The sequence below is a fragment of the Columba livia genome, chromosome 5 (assembly GCF_036013475.1).
Source record: "Columba livia isolate bColLiv1 breed racing homer chromosome 5, bColLiv1.pat.W.v2, whole genome shotgun sequence".
In the NCBI taxonomy this organism is placed as follows: Eukaryota; Metazoa; Chordata; class Aves; order Columbiformes; family Columbidae; genus Columba; species Columba livia.
In genome coordinates this window covers 66341998-66364541 of record NC_088606.1, presented here as the reverse complement: position 1 = coordinate 66364541, position 22544 = coordinate 66341998, and the positions used below count along the sequence as shown (strand labels likewise).

Sequence of the window (22544 nt, the reverse complement as noted above, 5' to 3'; positions counted from 1 at the left end):
GACTCATACAGCCCAAAGTCATGGTAGTGTGTGCCCTATTTAAGTAATGAACTATTGATTTTAAAATTACTCGTTTTATTACCATAATATGGAACTAGTAATATTCTGAAAACTCATCTCTGTAATGGATGCTGTTTAATTTCAGTTCGAGATGGGACAGAAGTGGACTGGAAGGATTTTACATATTGAAATTTGACACATCACAGGTAGCAGGGACTGTTCAGCCTTAGGTGCACTGCAGCCTCTTGCTTGAGCTCAGACCTCCAAAAAGGCTCATAATGTAACGTCACCTTTATTTGTCACTGGTAGCTAAACCCTATAATGCAGTCTTGTTGTTAAGTATTTACAACACCTTCAGGATCAAAGAAATGCTGCCAAGAAGGCTCATTGTGAGAAATTTCAACCTACTTTTATGTTTGGTGCTGCTTTGCCTGCCAAGACCAGGTAGACTGTGAAAAGAACTTCAGCGTGTCTTCAGGGAAGGGTCCAGTCTGACATGGAGATCAGAGAACCCTGTCATGGCAAAGCAAACAAAAAGCAACTTTGCAAACAGTCAGAGGTTAAACTTCTTCCCCTATCCCTTCTCTTAGGGATGCAAAGTGAGTTTGCCTGGAGAAGGAGGTTGCAATTTTGGTTCATTTGTGTGCACGTCTTTGTCTTCCATCCTTTTCCAGCTGCTGGTTCTTTGCTCTCCAATGCTGGGGTGTGTGTAGGGAATCAATGTGCTTTCTGTGGCTGCTCTGAACATCTTTGAACTGCTCAGGCCGTAGGATTATTGCAGATCCCCCCCTCTCCTAGCAAGTAAATGAGAAAAAATGACTACACCTCTGATTTTTTCAAACTGACATTTTTGCTTTACAGGCTGTGATTGAGTTTTCCTTGTGTAGAACATGACTTAAACAACATATTACTAAGGTGTATTTGTAAAGTAGTAGACATCAGTGTGTATATTTTCTTATCAAAAATTCACAGTGTTCCCTTCTCTTTCCCCTCCCCATTGTACATAAAACACGAAATTTCATAAAATGTTGGCAATTTAGTATTCCCACTTTCAGTGTCTAAACTGAAGTAAAAAACTGAGTGGTTTATGCAATAAATGTGCTGTACATGTGAATAAAATCATAAGTGGTTTTCATATTTTTAATCTGAACAGTCATAGACTTCTATATTAGGAGGAAGGAAGCATAACTTGAAAATACGTGTTGGTTTGGTTAGCTGACTGTGGAAGGACCATCGATGCCTTTCTTTTAGGTGGAGATGCCTAATGTTGATCAGGTGAATTGATCCCAGGTTTTCCAAGCAACTGCTTTTGGAACTTCAGCCTTTTTAGGAATGATATTATGAATCTGTTTGGTTTTGTCAACAGAAATGAAAGAATCAGGGCAAGGTTTGATGTGTTACCTGGCTAATAGGCTTCTGAATTCTTTATATTAATGAAGTGAGAGTGGGATTTGGGTAGGGGAGAAGAGGGTTGTTCTTTGAATCAAACACTTCCTGTGATTAGGTTCTCACAAGCAGCCCTCTAACTTCTGTTAAGCCATTGATTGCTTACAAGGAAATTGGTTTTATTTAATTTGACCGTGTATTAAGAAAGAGGCTGGTGACAGCATTACTGTTGACTTGTCAGGTAAATAAGTTTGGAGTCCCACCTTGAAAGTGGGAGTGGTGAAATGAAGAAAATAAGCCAGAACTAGCGTAGGTTTGAGGAGTTTCTGTAACATTAGGACATTGCTGGAGAGTTCGGTCTACAGCGTGGGCTCTGAGGGTTGATATTCCTGAGCAGGACTGTGTTTGGCTTTATCTTCTTATACCCTTTCCATAGCAGGGATATTAATTGTAAGAAAATATATTGTTTGAATTATACAGTAAAGTAATACAAAGTTGAGAGACAGGATTCGAAACCTGTTGATACTTGTGGAGATCATCTGTTGCTTGGAGAGTCACCATTGTGATAGGTTTAAATCACATGTCGTTCCATTCGGTGGTGTTTAAATGCTTTGTAGTTTGCAGGGCATAATTATATCATCATTTGAGCAGTACCATGAAGTTGCATCCTTCAGTTAGAGCTGGAGAGTCACCAAAAGGATAGAATGTGACACATGCAAGATCTGGAGTTTGGAGGCCGTCCATTGGTGTCCTGATATCATCATCCTTGTCTTTGTTCAGAGCTTTAAATAAAAATGTCACACCAATTTTTCTTTAATTAGTTTCCTCCTCCCCTTCTGGATTATTAATGGCACTGAAGCAGATCTGGTCTCATTGTATCCAACACTTTAGTGACTAAATTCTGTACAAGACCAGTGGTAACAGTAGTTGGCTAGTAAGAAATGAAGAAAACTTGCTCGTACTTCTTTCTATCCTAAACAGTTTGTAGGTATTGTAAAGCTGCCCTAGGACTGTGTTTGCAGTGCTTACGATTGGTGAATACTTAACCCCTGACACTGCCTTTGTTCAGAAGAATGCCTTGCAACTTGTGCTGTGTAATGGGTTTTTACCTAAAAGAGCATTCAAAATCTTTTTCTTTTTTTTTCTAAATTTTTATTACTTTGAGCTTATGTTTAGTAACCTAACGTTTAATGAAAGACACTAAACAACTTAAGGCTTTTACAGATTGTTCCCTGTATCCGAAAGGTCCCATTTTAATGTGGATTTTATGCATTTTCTCCATCTACCGTCTACTTTTCTCTTAGCCAATGACAGTAAGATTCCTAAGGCTACTTTCTCTTTAAGGACACACTGCTTACATAAATAGACCTTTAGGCGATCTCCTTGTTTTATAATCTCAATTGTTTATCAGAAGATGGGCAATATTCCTTAGAAATGTGCTTGCCTGCTTTGCATGCCTTGTTACTATTTCGATTATGCAGATTCTTGATGCTGTGGAAATTTGTGCTTGATGACGCCAAGGCAGCTGCACGTTGTTAGCATTGTAGGCTGTCAGATGATCATGTGGGATTCTTGCAGCATGCAACATTCAATAGGATCGAAAAAGGGCTTTTGATGCAAGGCATAGCTTTCAGAATATATTTGTGCCTTTTAGTTAGCTAATAGAAAATCATAATTTATTATCTTTAAATTTAAAATGCTGCCTCATTTTTCTTCTGGTTGGTTTCATTTTGGCTTCACTAGAAGATGCATCTGGTACATCCACGATTGAGGAGTTTATTAATGATACTGTCGTTCAGTTCACTTACTTTTTTTCCTTTTAGAGTCCTAGCTAGCCCACTGATTACATGATCACATGTTCATCCAGTCATTCATATAGAACACAAACCACCATGCATGATTTCTTCTTCTTTCTTTTTCCTCTCTGCCTTTTTTATTCCCTTTAAGTTGCTTTGTCATGTTCTCTCTTATCATCAAGCTTCGTCTTTGTCTTCCCCTCGCTACAATTTGTTCTACATTTTCCCATGCTTGCTTACTGCAATATTATTTGATTAACGGGCTGTGATGATGATGAACCTGCACACTGGAGGAGCAGCTACTACAGTGGTGATGAAGGGATGTAATAATGGTCGCTATCCTCGGAATTCTCTCTACAGTGACTGCATAATAGAAGAAAAGGCAGTGGTCCTGCAGAAAAAAGACAATGAAGGATTTGGATTTGTGCTCAGAGGGGCAAAAGGTATGTGCTTCTGTGTGTGTGTGTGTGATGTGCACTGGCATGAAGAAATTTATACATCTCGGAATATAAGCAGGAATTATTCTTGGTGCACTTGGTTGCTAGACAACAGGATTCTCTGTATGCTATACTACTCAAAAGGATTTTAGTGGCTTCTGTCTGAAGCAGTTTGCATTTTTTACATGGGAGAAGCACTGTATAATCGTTTTGGGGGGAGAAAGTTTTGTCTGTATTTTTACCATGTTGGTGTATGTAATATTTTGTCATGAATCTGTTTTGTTATGCAGTTTACCTAACTATGGGAAACCTGCTTTCCTTTAAAACCTGCTTCTTTATTTCAAATGTCAGTCTATTTAAATAGGTCTACGAATAGGAATAGACAAGAGAGTGATGTTTTGTTTAAAATAGGTGTGGATCTTCTGCAAGGTGACATTGGTGCAGTTTTAGTATGAAAATATGATCTTTTTTTATATCTTCAGAAGCTGCACGTATGTTGCATGGCCTGTAGTGTGCTCATTTTAAAAGCTGTTCATATGTTACACTGCATGCTACTTTTCTGCAGACTAAAATCTATAATAATGGCATTCTTCAGAGCTTAAAAAAGCATTCTATTAAATGCTTTGCTTTTTAACTTTCTGTCTGGTTTGCTCCTTTTGTATTTAAAAAATATATAGATGATGGTATGTCCCATCTCTCGCTCCCCCTCATTTTACATGGGTTCTCCCTTGCCTTGCCTGAGCATGAAAATTATTCCATATCTTCATTCTTGGGACACCGTTTTTGCTTTCCCTGTCCCCCCACCCCTAAAGCGGGGCCACCGTAGATTTTCAGTGTTGTCAAAGCTTCTCTAATTTTAGCTAAATACAAATGTTTGGAGTTGTACTAGGGAAGCCGATAGCACTACCTTTTAGCTGACCCGTTGCCATGTGCATCGTGCAGAGGTGACTCCCTCTGTGTCAGCAAAATTGTCCCCAATTTTTCTGTGTGGCACTGAGGGCACCTCAGGTGAAAGACCCAAGGACTTTTCTGTGTGTATGTATACGTGACACAGATTGAGAGGGGGCTGTTCCAGGGCCTCCTCTGCCTCCTTTCCTAAAAAGTGATTTTCTTCTGTTTGCTTCTTTGTAATATACACTGAAATCTAGAAGGAAAAATTCAGTTTGATCTTTCTCATCCTTTCCCACCCACCCCATCCCCCTCAGTTTGACCATCTGCTCTCTTTGGGCTACAGCATACCATTAATTTTTAGCTGGATGTTTCCAGAGTTACAAGCATTTTGCTAGGCATACAAAAGGGTTCCTTGAGCTAATACTGAATATCCTGGAATACTCAGAATCCAGCTATTGCCTCGGACAGCTTGGTGTGGTCTGTGTCAGTAAAGCAGCATGTATTTTTCTCTCTGAATTGAGGACCTGTGGATTGCTATTGCCGAGAGATTTCACCCTGTTCCCAGCATCTTCACACCCTCCCGAGGCAGCGTCCTTATAATTTTAGCACCCATCATTTTTTAAGCATCAATTTGAATGGCCAATAATAGGCCTTTAGTCAAGTGGTATTTGCAAGCACTCCATAACTTTCTTTTCTTTTTTTTTTTTTTTTTTTTAATGTGGTATTTATTTTTAAAGCTGACACACCAATTGAAGAATTCACCCCAACTCCAGCCTTTCCTGCTTTGCAGTACTTGGAATCTGTGGACGAAGGGGGAGTAGCATGGCAAGCTGGCCTGAGAACTGGAGACTTTTTGATCGAGGTAGGAGATGCTGCAGTTTGATTCTCTCTTGGGGAAAGAGTGACATTCCCTTTGTAGAATTTACTTTGGAAATATAAGCACATGATGCTTCTAAACAGCGACTTGAGTGGACTAACGCCAATCGTGTACTTGACTTTATTTTGAAATCTCAACGCAACATTTAGGAAAGTGGTTAAAAAGAAGAGTGTTCATGTTGGCTCTTTTTGTTATTTGGGAGCACGCTAGCAGATAAATTTGGGAATTTTTTTTATTCTTCTTTGCATTATTGAATTGAAATTTAGATTAATTTCAATGTCTATTGTAGGCTGTCAGTTGAGTGGTCATAAATATATTTGTACAGACTCACCAAAATTAATGACTTTTTATGCAGTTATTTCTACACTCAGTGGTCTAGTGCTGTTGAGAAACCATGGAGAATAAAGCAAATTACTTTGGCTTGAAATTAAATATTTCCAAGAGCACACTCTAAATACAACCACATAAAAATAAGCAACAAATGTTATTGCATCATAAATCACTTTATTAAAAGGATATATTTAAATATTCTGTTCAATCATACCAATAATGTCTTCACATTTTATATTGTGGAGGATTTGGGGTTGGTATTTTAGGTTTTGTTGAACTAGTTGGCAGACCTTTTTAGTGTTACTGGGCAGTTTACAACAAAATTAGTTATTTGGGATTTTCTTCCTCTTCCCCCCACAACCTTTTCCATGACCAACAGAGCTATGCTGTGATTCTGTGAAACTGGGTGTTTGAAAATTGGTCTTTCAGGATGAATCAACCAAGTCTTGTCTGTAAGATCTATTGGTTATATTTTATTTTTCCTTCTTTAGGTGCATATTTGTTTTGTTATAGCATTTGCTGGTGCTACGTTTATTTCTGCAGATCTGGCCTTTACATTCAGGAGAGGGTATAACATGCAGCTTTTCTTTTCTAGTGTGTGTTGTACTCCCGTGGTGGCTGAATTGAAATAGTTGCGTTGCTTCTTCCCCTTGTAACAAAGAACAGGTTTGGCAGACTTCTCAAGTGACTACATGTGCGCTTTTATCTGTACCTTTTCTCACTATTTGGGTACTTAAGAATAAGCATTTAGCAAACTGTTAATTGCTCACAAATGGTGCTGATAGGTGCTCTGTGCAGGGAGGCTTTCAAAACTATGAGCATTGACGTTAGGTGGGGTTTTTTTAAACTGCTTTATTTTTAGAAGATGATTTCTTGTTGGGCTTTTAATCCACAGGAAGTGAGAATAGTCCGTACTGGCTGATTTCACAGATAGGTTTGATGGTGAATAATGTGTAATTTAATGGAGAGGATTACAGAATGATAACTCTGCATATGGATTTTTTTTAAGAGCTCTGAAGGGACGCAAGTAGCCTGAGATAACTGATTCTGCAGAAAGCTTTACGGGTTTTCTAGCAAATGGAAGACAATTATAATTAATTCTCCGGTCAATTTACTCCTAGCCTTAGCTTAGGAAAGCAGTTAAATATGCACATGCATTGCTGAATCAGGACATTAATCCATACTCTGCACAGTCCAGCATATTTGTAATTAATTCTGAAAGAAGCAGTTGGTACATGCAAATCAAATCCATTTCTGTATAATTTCTGTTCACCGGGGTTATTCTGTTTTGAATTTTGCAACTTAATTAAGAGGATATGGTAATCCTGAGACATCACAACTTTGCTGTTGTCAAGGACTTTCTTTTGTTGGAGAAAGGCGGGGATTTTATTGTTTTCTGAAGTGCATGTGCAGTGCCCAACACTCTGGAGCTGTAGAAAGCCATCTTTGATGAGATTTACACTGATGTATAAAAATACTACTGTTGAAATAGAAAAGACTGGTCCTCCTGCACTTCTGGGAATGCCAAGCTACTTTATTTCTTGTGCTGAACTGAGAAGGATGAAACGTACCATCCATTGCATGTGGTTCTTGTAACTGCTGTAGTTTGGTCGTTCAGTGATTTCTCCCATGACTCTGAAGCTGATGCTGCTGCGAGTGCCACCTCAACCATTTGTAACTAATATAATGCATTCATCACAAATGTCACATGAATAATAAAAGAGTTAATGGGCAACTAGGATCCTAATTAGTCCCATTTATAACACTCGCGGGGAGCGTCAGGCTGTAGGGAAACGAGAGTCCAGTTTGGCAGAGGATAAACTGGGAGAGCTCTTGCTAAAGGAGGGTCAGTGTCTGGGGGTCCTTAAGATAAGTGGAACCTTCTCCCTTACTCCTCATGATGGAGAGACAGGTTTGGCAGGAAGATATTAGTATATCCTTTTCTTGGAAGCATGAGAGTGTGTAATTATGGGCTCTGGATCCTCTGAAGGGTGTAAACTTCAATATCAGCTACTGAGCATCCTAAAGTAGTTCAGCATTGAAGATGACACGTTGAGCAGGACAAATAAAAGATCTATACAGAAAAGGAAGAAAAGGTGGTGACTTGCTTCAGCAGGTCATCAGAATAGATATTAACTGGAACAGGGCTGGCACAGTTTCATTTGACTGAGTTTTTATCGAGTTTGCAGGTTTTTTTCTGGAAAGCCACGTGATACTGATTTGTCCAACCTGTACAATTAATTTTGGCATGAGACTCTAGAGATTAATTTTAAACTTGCCTGTGGAAATAGTGTTCACAAGCTCTTCATTGACATTTCTGACAATATACATTTTTTTTCTTCTTCCCTTTCAAATCCAGTCATATTTTTTGTGATGAAAATCGCTATGTTTGTAGGGGCTTTTCTGGATAGCGTGCAAATAAAACGTATTGGAAAAGCACGTGAGTAGCTTTAGAGCTGAAACAGCTAGAGACAGCTGTCATTATATGTAGATTTTCATAAGCAATTCCAGAGTTGCCAATTCATGTGATTTTTCTCAGCTTTGATAAACAATCACAACTGGATTATGTTTATGACTTGGTTGTTATAACTGAGAAAGATTGTATAGCTTGCCCTGTTGGCTGTTTTTCAGTTTTTTGGTTGATGTTTTCTTGAATCTTGGTATCTACCCAATTAAAAAGACAGATAAAAGTAAAGCTATGTATTAGTGTAAGTGCTATCCAACCTAAAAATGGTGGTTTTCATTAGAAGGCATTTAAACAACTGCAACCATCATTAATGTATACACTAATTGCAAAGCCATTGTAGGTCACTGTTAATTCACCAGAGTGCCTGTGTTGCTGCAATACACCTGTCCAAGTTTGTAAATGCTTGAAAAAAAATCAAACCATAGGCTGTTTTGGTGTGTTACTTGAAATATTTGCAAGAAAGAAATGTATTAGCGCTGCCTCTGGAATTCTTATTTAGGAATAATCTTTATGTGCCTAAATGTTCATCACCTTTGTTTAGTGTGTAGTTGTCAATCTAAGCATGAACAGAGGAGCCATTAAATGCTGCTGCTTGGGGGGGCTGCCTTAAAGAAATCTTTAAGTTGAGGCTGGGTTTTCTTTAGGGATTTGCTTTGACATGTATGACTATAACCACCTTGGAACAAAGAGATCCTTTAAAGTGATAGAGGTTTTCAAACTCAGAGGAGTTGGTTGCTTGGGTTTTGATTGTGGTTTTTGTGTTGTTTATGGGGTTTTTGGGGTTGTTTGGTTTGTTTGTTTTTCTACCTATATTACTAAATTCTTACCACGTTCAAAAGCAGTGGATTATTAACTCTTTGTTATTGTTGTACCCATGAGTGTGCAGCTGTTTTGCAGGTGTTGCGTGTGGGGATTTTTCATCTGCCACAGAGCATATCTCATATCAAACAATACTCTTATAATAGCAATACTTAGAAAGTGAAACTAATTCTGCAATACTTTACCAGAATAATGCATTTATTCTCTAAATGAGGCATTGCAGTTTGCATTATTGTGCCATAAAATCACTTCTTTTTCCAGATAAATTGAAACGTTATTGTCTTCAGAACAGGATGGCTGTTTATTTACATTCCAGTTAAAATGTAAACTAGATAAACCCACTGTATTATCCACTAAAAGGAAAAGGCGAAATTCAGGGTTTGTTTAAAAAATCAAGACCAGAGGTGGCAATAGAAGAAATCTCATCATTTTGCTGCAGAGCAGATCAGTTGGTACCTGTAGTAAAACATGCAAACACTCTGTGGTATAACCTCTATTTCTTTGTCCTCAAGGGCTTATAGAATTTACTAGTACAAACTTTTCTTTAAGTAGTGATAAGTGAAAAATAGGCATCATTTTATTGTTTTATCATTGTATTAGCTGAAGTTTTCTGTCCTCTGACTATATGCAGGAAGTAGCAATAAGCATTTAGGGAGATATTTAAAATATCTAGATTTTTTTATTATTATTTTTTAAATGCACACATACACATGTGACTAAGTTTAGGTTAATATTTAGCAACAGGTTAGGTTTTTGTTTTATTCCAGTAAACACTTTATACAAACTTCAAAACCGGAAAGCAAACATTTAACTTTATTGTTGTAACTTAGTCTATAGCCATTATAAATATTTTTGGCAGGCATAGCAATGTTATGTCTTACATTTGTATTCAATGGCTGGATGAACTAGTGGCTTTACAAAGCCATCTGTTAATGATTTAAACACTTTCAGCACCAGAGGAACCTTCTCATCCCTAAGAGATCTTCATTAATTGCCCTGTGGCTGAGTTTTCTCTTATTCCTATTGTCAACCTTGCTCCTTTCTGCCACTAGATATATATATATATGTATATATATATATTAGGCATCTACATGAGACAATGATATTTTTTCTCTCAGAAATAAACTGAGGTTTTGTTTAGTGTCTTTGTACTAACAGGGATTATCATATTGCCATTTTTTGCAGTGGTTTTCTGAAAGTTTCTTCATATCCTCCCAAAGTGTGGATGCCAGCTCAATGCTGTACTTTGTAAAAGCCTCCCTAATATTGTGTATTAAAACCGATATCCTTACATTTTTGTATGCTGTCTTTACCTCTGCCTTTTGGTGGATCTAGAGTAAGGTCCACCCTCATTCACTGCCTCACATTGGGGTTTTTGTGCCAATTTGGCTGCTCCTCCTGTCCGTGTCCTGAGCCTTCCCGTGGCCACATGAAGCAGGAGAAGGGCCAAGATCCTTGCAGGGCTCTGAGCTCTTCTGTTCCCAGACAGCACCTGGTTCTGGTTCAAACGTACAAGCAATAGTTGAGGTTCTCAGGGATACGGTTCAGTGACAGTTCTATGTTAATGGTTGGACTCAGTGATCTTGAGGGTCTTTTCCAACCAAAATGATTCTATGACTCTATATACTTCCACCTTTTTAACGATGAGAGATTTACCAAAACTGCAACAGTACTGCAATATTTCAGCACATATATATTTTAATTCTGCATATTTAAATGATACATAGTTCAATCCAACCAACCATCAGAGGAAAAAGGTAATTCCTGTTTACCAGTTAGTCATCATCCCCTTGGTGACATCTGTAAATGATGTTAAGTACAAGTCCACCCCGGCACTACTTAAAATGAAAGTTGTCAGAGTCCAAGGAAACTTTCTTCATGTTTTGGTTTTGAAATTCTTCTGCTTAAGCAGATGTGTTGGAGAGCTGGGACACTGGGGTCTTGGAAAAGAGGAGCTGTGGTCCATCTGTTGAACAGTTTGGTCTATTTGCACAGTCTCTGAGCAAGTGGATTGATTTTTCACTTGATGGAAAAGTATTTTGCTTTCTTTTCACTTAAACTCAGTGAGTGAAGGTTTGGTTGGTGGTTTGTTTGTTTGTTTTTTCATAATTTATGGTTTTGGTGGGTGATGGCAGCTGAATGAAATTATTGTGCTTTCAAAGTGCTTTGGATCTGCACAAAAAGCACTGTTGAAAAATGACAAGCTATTTTGGATTGTTCTTTTGATTTGTATAAATGCAGCCACTAACCTGTAAGAATTGATGGTATTCCAAATGTGTGCAGTGTGATCATAAAAGAGATGGACCAGTCTCGTTTAGTTCTAAAAATACATGAATAAGACAGTTACCTTTTCAGCATAGATGGAAATGGGCAGACAAAAAGAGGATTTGGTTCTTACAAGACCTCAGTTCCGCACGCCTAAGCAAATAATATACTTTAAAATAAGAAAGCAAACAAAAATGAAATCACTTTGCTGTTGTCAGACACACAAAACCGGGATGTGAGTAAAACTGGGAAATATTTTCTTTAGCCTTGATTCTACCTGAGGTGTGTTCTGGGCTGGTCATCCCAAGGTGCGAGAGAAAGTGTTGGTATTTATCTGATTTCCCAGAAATGGAACAAGTACCTGCTTGATAGTGAGAACTGATTCTTTAATGCTGCTTTGAGAGGGGGATTTGGAAGGACTTGTTTTAAGGCATTTTGGTGTAGGTGCCACAGTGGTTTTAAGAGAAGTTTGTGAACATTTTTATTGTGATTTTGCCCAAATGGGTGAGCCTGTGTGTGGAGTGCAGAGCTGTCCGTAGGGAGCTTTTTCTCTCCTCGTGAATACAAAACCCAACATTTCTCTGACTTCCTACTTACAAATTCCTCTCAAAATAGTAAATTTGTTTAAAGATAAGCTGCTTATTATAAATAGCCAGTTCTTGGCTATCCAGTGGCATCCAGCCACATTGGCCATCCAGTGTTTCCAGAGAGCACAGCTCTGGACAGTCTTCAGTCTTGCAGACATCTATTCTCTATTCAAATCATACCAAAATAATACAACTCTTCCATTTCTAGCTCTTAGGTGTTGAGGATAGGTATTAAGACTAATAGCACTACATAAATAAATGCCATTTTTAAGGTATAGTTTGGAGATTTCCAGAAGACATTATATTAAGATTAATTTCTCTGAAGCCCGTTGGCTTTTTTTAGTCCTTTGATACTATGGAAACCTGGTTGGTGGAACGGAGCTATATGAAAAGCAGTACTTGTGCTTGGTATTTTAGGGGAGAAAATACAATTTCTTTTAATTGTGGGATGTTGCTACAAACCTGAAAAATTGCAGGTGAAGGAAAACAGATGAGTTTTTTTTTTAATGGTGGAGAATTAGCTGACAAATTCCTATTGTTGAGTGCTGCAATGGAACTAATCTAATACCTCTTTTTAAATTATTTTTCCTTTTTTTTGGGGGAGGTGTAAGCACCTTACAGGAGAAATACTACAACATGGAGTCGCATATGTGCATACATGGTTTATTTATTTATTGCCAGTTTTCCTTTTCTTATTCTGAGACTGGCAACCGACTTGTGTGACGCTGAAAAGCTTCATTCCACCTCCTAGTTGTGTTTCATGAAGGCCAAATCTGTGCAGAGGTTCAAAGGAGGTTGCTTTGTGTCTGATAACCACATATTCAAGAGAAGTAACTTTACCCTCCCTACCTGTTCCTCCTCTCTACCCAATGTTTTTAGTTTTCTGAAGAAACAACTTCATTCACGGTCTTAAACTTTCCAAATACATCTTTACTGTCTTCTCTGAATCTGAAAAAGCAAATGTAGAACTCTAGAACCTGACATTTATTCTATTCATTTTGTTTTCTTGGTAGTTTTTCCTGAAAATCGTTATCTTTGAACCTATACTGTGGAATGGGGTTCCTAAGCTGTTTGAGAAGTTTCAGAGGGTTTAGATAAAGCCCTGTATGCTGGTGTACAGAACTGGCTCCCCGCTGCTTCTGTGTGGGTGCTGGAACTGCAGAAACGCTCTTGATTTAGGGAAATTCTGAACTTCTCAATCTGATCAAACACAAGCTCTACATTCCATTAATTATTATTTCTTTTGCATTCGATTTCTAGTGTATGTCCTCTATAGAGGAAGGCCAGTGGGTTCAGATTTAAGCTATTAAATTACTTAAAAAAGCAGGAGGCTTCATTTTCTCATCCCGCTATGGCTGTAGATATCAGAAAAAAAATCACAAACTTCTAGCCTAGCTCTCAGTCTAATCCAGGTCCTTACACAATATTAGGGTGGGTATGAACAATATGGGCGTTTTCTATAATGGAAAATAGAGTTGATCAAAACCAGGGAACACAAGGCAAGAGAGTTTGAGAGCTGATCTAGTGAAAAGCTTGCTGAATTAAATATTAAATATCAATAGGTGGTGAGGGGTCAGTTTGGAGGTTTGCTAAGCTTGATCACAGTGGTCATCCCTCCGAGAGCTTCTGTCCTCTGAAATTACTGTCCTAGTGACCAGGGAAGAAGGGAATGGCAGCAGATGACTTTCCAAGGAATCCCTGCCTTGTGTTCTGCTACATTCAAAGCATTTCCTACCACTTTTGACTGTAGGACCCAGCCAACTTACCTAATAAGGAAATAGACGTGTACTTTAAATCAATCAGATTAGAAACAACATTTTATATCCTGTTGTAACACTGATATGGGTCTTTCCAGTGATTCTTGTATACAACAATAGAGAACAATAATCTTTTATCTCTACTACTTCATTTTTGCCTCATGTTTTCTGGCAGTAATTTGAGGAGCTGGATTTCTAGTTCTTCTCACCTTGTGGTGCGAAGTTTTCACTTGTGACAAAAGCAGTATTTCTCTGTGGTGAGTTTTGCCTGTCAGTTTTCAAGATAGGAACTCCTGGGTAAGTCTTCATGGCAAGTAGCAGATTTTCTGTTCTGAAGTGCTGGATGTTGTTGGACTTGAAGGTCTCTGAGGGCTTTGCTGACCAGAGCACTGAAAATCATCCCAGCAAATACATCAAAGGTTTAATGGAGCTTTTCAAGAATGGGTGATTAGGGTGATAGGACAAGAGGAGGTAGCTAAATGAGAGAAAATTTTAAAGCATGTATGTACATAAAGAAGTGCGGGAAGAGTTTATTTGCAACCTGGAACAAAAAGGGTTGATTCTGGACAAATAGCTACTCACTGGAATAAAGAAGAGAGTTAAGAGAGAATCACCCCAGTCCTGGGCAGAATGAGTCACTGCAGAGACAAACTTCACCAGGAAATACCCATGATTTTCTAGTCTAATAGCTGCTAAAGAATTAGCGTTCAAGGTGACAGAAAAGCCTTTTTATAGAGACTCGGCTTGGACTTGCACTGATGTCACATAAAAAAATGTTGTGACCTTGCATGTATTTGATGCCAAAATAGGTGAGAAAATGTGCGGAGCTTCTGTTTTTACTCACAAAAGCAGGTCTAGGAGGCAGATCCCAAAGTCCTGTGTTAACTATATTGTATTTTCTTTTAAAGAAATATAAAGTGCAGAATTGAAGAATTTTTCTTACAGTTCTTTATTTTAGAAACATTCTCCGAACAGGCTTCAAACAACTGTTATTGCTTTTAATGGAGTCAACCTGTGACTCGGCTTTTGAGCACTAGATAGATTTGTGTGAGGCAGAAGTCGTTGTTGACAGACTTGTAAGTTGCTAACAGTGCGTTTGGTATATTTATTTACACTGAGGGTTATTATGACTCACTTTAACTGCTAAATTAAAGAGAAAACAGTTTTCAAATGACCAGGAAAACATTTATTTTAAGCATTTTCCTAAAGTTTCCTGTTAGTCTTTTATATCTAAATATGCTTTATTGACTGTGCCTATTATGGAGCTGGCTTTTACAAATAGTGTATAGATTGGGAATTGAATTTAAGGTGTGTTTTGTCTGCGAGTAGGTATTTGCTTCTTGTGCATTTTTAGAATCTGAGATGTTTTAATCAAAATCAAGTGCACACCTAACAAGCTGGTTGTTCTTCAGGGCTGGAAATGATGTAGGCACCTATTGTTGTAGAATCAAAGACTGGGATTATTCATCCCTAAGTCTCATTTTTCTGCACCATTTTTTCCATTTATTCACCCATGCAAACCTCTTCAGAAGTTCTGGTTTGTTGTTACTCCATTTGCTTCTTTCTTACCATGTGGGCCCAGCTCTGCGTGCTTCAACTTGTCCTGTGGGGTCTCCCGAAGGTGAACTGCTGTGTTCTGTTGGGCTTAAGTAGCAGATCCATCGACGTGATTTCTCTAGTTAAGTCTTATTCCACCTGTAAAGCTTTTAGAACCTCGGTATTGAGACAAGATACTTCTCGTTGGCAGCTCTGAAGTTCAGAAAACTGCCTGTGTGTCACCTGGCGGCCAATAATATGAAACAGGTTACTATTATAATGACATCTTAAGACCTGCAACAGGACGTCCTTACACAGTAGCTGGATAACTTGAAGCACTTCAGAATTCTGTGGGGTGGAGTTCCAGCTTCCTGTGTTCATATTGATTATCTTATCCAAGGAAGTGGAAGTGGAAACATGGGATTCAAAACGTTCCCATGACAGGTAAACATGCTGATGGTTACGTGTGGTGGCTGGATCCTCCATGAACTATTCAAATACACCAAATCCAGCTATGTTAAATCTTGGAATTTAGGCACTGACTTTTCTTTTTCCTTCTTCAAAGAATAAAATGAAAGCTGGATTAATTTCATATATATTAATGTTGACTGTCACTGGAATAGAAAGGCTACTTAGATAGATTTTTCCATCTCTGAAGGGATTATGTAGTTGGTAACTTCTTGTGTTTAGTAGCAGAAAACAGGAGGGATTTGGAACATCAAGAGTGTGAACTGGTACAGTATGTTGCCCTCCTATAAAACTCATCAAGTATCCCTTCTGCAAACAAGAATATAGTCGGCTTTCTGACATTGCAGAGGAAATTTTAATAAGTGAAATTCCTCCCTCATTTGCATACTAACCCCCATCTAATTGCTAGATTACTGTTTAAACGTCAGCTTGCCTCTCTGTTTATTAAAAAACACTTGATATTTTAAGCTTATATACCCTGTTTTGCCACTTTTGTTGTACAAATGAATGCCATTAATCTGATTTATTTTTTTTACCTCAAGACCTTTTGACATAGTGAGGTGTAAAAGTTGCTTAGTTTTAATTTTTTTTTAGTGATGATCTTATATGCAAAAATGATGCTGTTAGGCAATTACCCACCCAGGGAGTTTTAAAAACAATTACTCATAACAAACACCAAATCAGTGACATGACCAGGGTTTTTTTGTTAGATTCTTGATCCTATTCGAAGTTTTGACTTTCAGATTGGCGTGATTGTGCAAATCTGCATTTTGGAAAGTTGTGCTTATTTACAAGAGAGAAGTTTATCAAACTAGATGAAGGAAGATACGAGCATGAAGGTGAGCCCACGTGCAGGGTTACGACTTGTGGGTCGGTCAGCAGAACAGAATCCAAGGGTGGTTTTTGCTTAGAGTAAAAGGTTAAATATTTGAGTTTAAACTGTCATAGAAACCAGCCTGAGTTTAAACAGCTGATGTACAAGCAGGTGAAGGAAATACGTGCCATCAGCCAAGCAACACAACGCAAACCAACATGTGGCTCTGCTTTGGAAAACTGGAATTGGAAAAGAGAGGTAGTAAAGTTTTATCCTTAGTAATGACTTCCTAAGTTACTACTTTCTTAGGAAAGGTGTGTAACCGCAGTTGAACCACCCAGGGTAACTGAGATTTAGGTTGTTTTAAACATTTGTTAATACAGAGTCGAGTTTGGCCGTTAATGTATTTCCTAATTATTTTTACACTAAAATCAAGAGTAGATGCATCTCAGTTAGTTTGCTCCATTGTTCACATTACTTTTTAAAGTACGTAGATTAAATTAATATCCAGCTTTGTTTAAAATGTCTGGCCTGTAGATCAAGGGAAAATAATACAGCCAGAATATTCTTTCCAAAATGATTAATACAGTTCTCCAATACTCTAGGTGGGACTATTTTTAACACTTTTGCCAGGTACTGGGTTTTTAAACAGGCGTGTTTGGTTGCCATGAATCGCTGTATGGTCATTTCAAGTGCCAGCAGCTTTTCTTCTCATTCTTTCATTTTATAGTGCCAATATTCATGATTTTTTCATTATTTATAAATCCCCAGATTTTTTTTTGTTATCTTATAAAAATAATACTCATTTAAAAATACAACTTCTGATTTTCATCTTTAAATATTTTTGTTATAAATCTGTAAAGTAAGGAAAAAATACATAGATCTCTGGTTCTCAACATTTTATTGAAATCTCATTATTGTCATTGGTTAAATCTTGTTTTTATTGGGCTCTGACAATAGGAAGCAGTATATATAGTACTTAAGCTAATGCCGAACTGTGTTCACATTTTGAGTTGGTGCTGAGAAATGGTTCAGTAGTATGCTTTTTTCAGATATACTTTTGAGTCTATTGGTATTGTTGGTTGATTTCTCATATCGGCTGGTTTGGCAGTTGTTTGGCATTTCTGTCCTCAAAAGGTCTTCATGGAAAAATACCAATAGTTATTTTTTTGCTTTCTTTTTTTTTTATTTTTCCTTCTAATACCTGAGTGTCATAATTTTCTATAGATCAGAATCAGTTTTTTGCCCCATTCTGGTTCTTATTTCCAGCCCAGAGGGTTCTGAATAGAGAAACACTGCCTTTAATAAAATACACCATGTTTGCACGGCAGCTTCTTTTATTGTTCTGTAATAGTATCTTTGGAAGAAGCATCACTTTTGAATTATTATTTTAATTAGTTTCACTTCACTTTGGTTATTGTTCTCTGCTGTGCATACAGTGAACTGTCTCCCAGCGAACCCTGATAACTGCCCCATTACAGTTAGAGACATTAAAAAATTACATCTTGGGTCCTCCTGACGCTACTTATTGCACACAGGGTAAGATGCTCTGAAAGTTTATCTTGTATCAACCCCCCGGGCAAACTGAACTTGAGAGGAACTGGGTCCAAACCCCAACTTTCTCTGTCATTATGGGAAGGTCTCTTCCTGTTTGGTCTTTCACATCCTAAACATAAAATGGATTATTTAGTCTTCACGACCTGTGGAGTTGAGTGTTTGCTTTACGAGGAATCTGCATACAACAGCAGGGGTGACTAAAACTTAAGCTGGGCTCAGTAAACCTGTTACCAAGGGATCCTCTTGGTCTCTGCAAGCACCATCTGTTTCTAGCACAAGGAGGGTTTCATTTTATTTGATGTTTTTGATATTTATAACCTGTATTTACCAGGTTTTGTAAGATCCAGTGATGTCTTTCTGCACTCAACTCATCTTCAATAAGTTAAACTGTGAGTGTTGCACTCTGATTTTGAGTAAGATCCACCAAGTAGTGGATGAACTGCTCTCAGAAAGGCAGAGAGACCAAAATTAGATAAAATGTAGTCCCAGCGTATTTCCTTTCTTTCATCAGTCTTTTTGCTAAAGAGAAAAAAAACAACATATAAATGTAGTCCCAAAAGTTGTAAAAATTTGAGAGAAAGCAAGAAAACTGGGACAAAGTGACTGCAATGTTTTTTTCATCAGTATACTGAGGCATTTTGATGCCGATCACAGACCGTGATATATTTTATGATGCAGAATAAAACTTCAAGATATCAGTCTGAGGATTGACTTTGTATTTGCGAATTGTCAGCTTGTCCGAATGGCTCTGTTGGGTTTTTAGGATATTAAAGGTGAGTGAAGAATGAAAGGTATAGTTAGATCTAGAATTACAGAAAGTAATTTAAAATGTAGCATTTACTAAACCTACTATGTAATGTAGAAAATGCCTACCAACTTATTTCAGAAAAGAATAAACATCAAAGAAAGGCCACTTGGGACTTCACTTTCAGAAGTTTTTCAGTAGGTGAAGTTTTTTGAATCAGCCCGTCAAAATAAAACAGTGAATTTTTATTCTAAATACAAAACTATGGCTTTGTAGACAAGATTTCTTTCTTAAGGACTCCAAATGCAGCTGGGCTTTAAGCAAGCGCCTGGTTGTCCCAGGTTTGGGACACAAATGCTCAGAAGATACTTCAGGCAAGACGTAAGTTGGGGTGGATAAATCCAGTCCATGTGTTTCTGCACACATGCTGGTAGGAGGCCAATGGCAGTACATGGTTAGAAAAATTAAACATTGGAAAACTGTCAGATTTATGGCTGCATATCAGGCACTGAATCACTCGAGGATCTATCAACAGTAAAATATGTACAGCTGGTAACATATTGTTTATATGTAGAAAACAGCATAAATCCAGCATTTCCTAATATCTGGGAATTCTGACCAATCTTAAAATAAATATTTAAATTCCTTTTTTTTTTTTTTTTTAAGGATTTCTTAAAAAGATAAAACTGTTGATTTTGTATTCATAGAATCCATACTCTACTTTCATCCTCCCATGTCTTGCCATCCAAATGCCAATGTCAACCGTACCATCTGATTCCTCCGTGAGGTACCATAGAGAACCCTGTGGTTCAAGCAGAGATCTCCATATTGGTGCATCTCCGTTCATCCTCACAATTAGGCTTCCAAACCCAATAATACCCGGAAAAAATCAGTATTCATGGAAAAATGAGAGTCCAGCTCTGCAGCCCAATTACCCGTGAGAAGAGCTGTCACGTTTTTTAGGTGTTCAGGTTTCCAGAGATGTGCAGACCAGATAAATCCCATTTCTCCAGCGTTACTAATACCAGTGGTATCGTGAGCTGGAGGTAGCTGCTTCAGCCACCATATGTACCCATCTTCTCAGGCTGTTCGTATTTTTATGGCAGCTTTGGCAGTCGGCCGGAATTTTTCTGAGTAATGCGAGTTGTGGAGAATAATAACATTAACCCCTTGTATCTTAGCCCCTCAACATGTACAAATGAGTATTTCTTAGGAAGCCTAAATAGAGAGGTGGGTGTGGATAAACTTTCTAAGGAGATGATAGTGTAAAAAAGATGATGGTATGATTCTCCATTTAGATTTTTTTCCCAGCAATTTGGAAATATAACATGTGTTTCTTTGTTTTCGCCTGCTCTATTTCACTGCCAAGGTCAAATATGAATGGCAACCACGGTGGTTAATGCTGACAACCTTTCTCCATCCATGTCCTCCTTCTAGTAGTGGAAGATTTGTAGTAGCAATTTCATACAGCACTGCAGGCTTTTTTGGGGGTGAACCAAAAGCTAATGCTTCCTAACTTCTCCATGGAGTCATTTCCAGATCATCAGAGGACACTAATCCTCTACTGAGAGCTGGTGGCTTGGGATGGTTGAGTTATGGTACCATTATTAGAATATTTACAGCACATCACTGCCTTAAGGATAAGGCAACTGTGTTTTCATAAGGGCAGGACAGAGAAAGGATGAATAAACTTTTGTTTTCTGACTCAGAGAAATGAACATAGAAAAAAAAAGTGAGTTATTTGAGATTTCTACATAGGCCTAGACAACTTTGGCAAGTATCCTTTGTTGCTTTTCTCTACTTAGGTTCGTGACACTTTGTTACATCCAACATCCTTCCTCCTCCTATGTCTTCCTTCCTCACTCTTTTAATGGAATATATAAATTTAATGTATAGCTTCTGTTACCTGTACTCAGGGTGGCAAAGCGGCGTACGTAGTGTTGACGTGCTGCAACCTCACATGGCGTGTTGCGGATCCGCCCAGGAGACCTGAGTGTCCTCACACTTGTTTGTGAGCCTCCCTGGGCTTCCTGCCTAGGAGCAAATGACACCGCTTAACGAGCTTCACTAATTGAAGCAGCCTAATTATCAAATACTTGGACTCATTCCACATCTGAAATAAAACAGCTGTGTTATAATGTTATGATCAAATTCTTGCACTGTTAGATGACCTAATAAATTAGCGGTTGGGAATCATGCATTTGTGACTCACAGTCTGTCACTAAAATACTCACATTTCATCAATGGTCTTTTGGATAAATTTCTCTGAATGGGTACTGGTTTACTTAGTCTGAAAAGAAGTGTGGCTGTTTCATGCCATCCATTCGAAGAGGGCTGGATTAGTGGTCTCTGGTCTATAGAAGAGTAATGAAGAAACTAGAAAATAATGAAATATTTCTGTAAAGAATTGGCTTCACAGGGGCCTGGCTGCCTCATCAATTTAGTGAGAGGCGAAGGCCACTCCTGAGAGCTCTCAAAATTATCTGGGTTTGCTACTCAAGGAGCTGTCTGGATACACTTTATGTAGATTGATCGCTCTGGAGAAAGAGTAATACAGCATATTGCAGACTAACCCTCCTTACGACAAGCTTCAGCGTGAAAAATTGAACAATTCCATTCTTGCTAAGCAAAAGATTAATATCTTGTTTGCAAAAGTATAATTAGTTTAAACTACACCAATAAAACATTCTTCTGAATTCAACTAAACATGACTTCTCTTCAGCTGTTCAAGTATCTCCATTTGCTTGGGAACTGGAAATTTAACATCCTTTTGTACAGGCTGACCTGCCTTAGACACCTTTCTAAACAAAAGATTTTTTTCCTTTCTTTTTGTTTTAGTAGGAATGCAGCCATCAAAAAAAGCAACAGAGTTAAATGGCTTCTAAACAATGCAATTTACAATTAGGAAATCTTATTTCAAAATTAGAAATGTCGACAAAGAGCAGAGAGTAGAACTTAAATCCTGCAGAGTTAAAACCGTAGTACAGCTTGCCCAAATAGATCTGGAGGAAGAACTAGCTAAAGGCACAAAATCTCATGATGGATTTTTATTATTTTGTTTTTAATTTCAATTCTACCAGAAACAGGAAGGTCTGCCAGAGGTCAGCAGACCTGCGAGATGATGGACCTAGAGAAGGGGCACTTTGGAAAGAGAATGCCATAAGTGAAAAACTCAGTGAATTATTGGCAGTAGTGGTAACTATGGGACACGGCTGCTTCCTCAAGATGCTGAAACTAAAGACCGATGGTGCAATTTCGCATTTTGCTGAGGTCAATTATGATTTGGCCCATAGGTCCTTTATCGTACCCATGTCCTGAGGTGCAGGTTCCCACCTTCCCCCTCGGATTAGTGCTGCAGATGAATGATAATTTGTGGGTCTAGCTGAAAAGTGAAATAAATAAAAACTGTAGTGTCAGCGATGAGCCTAACTATTAAGAACCACCTAGAAATCTTCTTGATTGCAGGCACGACCGCAGGAATAGCAGTTTACTGGTAGATCGATTCAAACATAAGCCTACCCTGAGGAGCAATGTCTGGTGTCATAGACACCATAGGAAGGTTTCGTAAGTGGCTGACAAAATGAACAGCAACAACTCATCAGGACAAGGCAATATTCTGAGGGTAACTCAGATATGAAATTTCTGAACAGTAGAATCTTTTGCTCTGCCTTGATAGCAGAGAAATGGGATGTAAAGAATACATCGCTGGTCTTGGAGTTGTATAAATGACCCTGAGAACTGAACTAGGAAGCTTGTTTCCACTGCTGGAGAGCTGATACTAATGTCACAAGGATTAGAATCACTGAAAATGT

General features: G+C 38.1%; 1 protein-coding gene across 5 annotated transcripts in view; it reads left to right on the top strand.

The window, feature by feature from the left end:
- SHANK2 (SH3 and multiple ankyrin repeat domains 2) overlaps positions 1-22544 on the top strand; it is a 315788-nt gene that overhangs the window by 186488 nt on the left and 106756 nt on the right. For all 5 annotated transcript variants that reach the window (XM_065065546.1, XM_065065547.1, XM_065065548.1 and 2 more), the window contains 2 exons: positions 3543-3625; positions 5248-5372. In XM_065065546.1, the coding sequence (XP_064921618.1) occupies positions 3543-3625; positions 5248-5372 (208 nt within the window). The remainder of the gene's footprint in view (positions 1-3542; positions 3626-5247; positions 5373-22544) is intronic.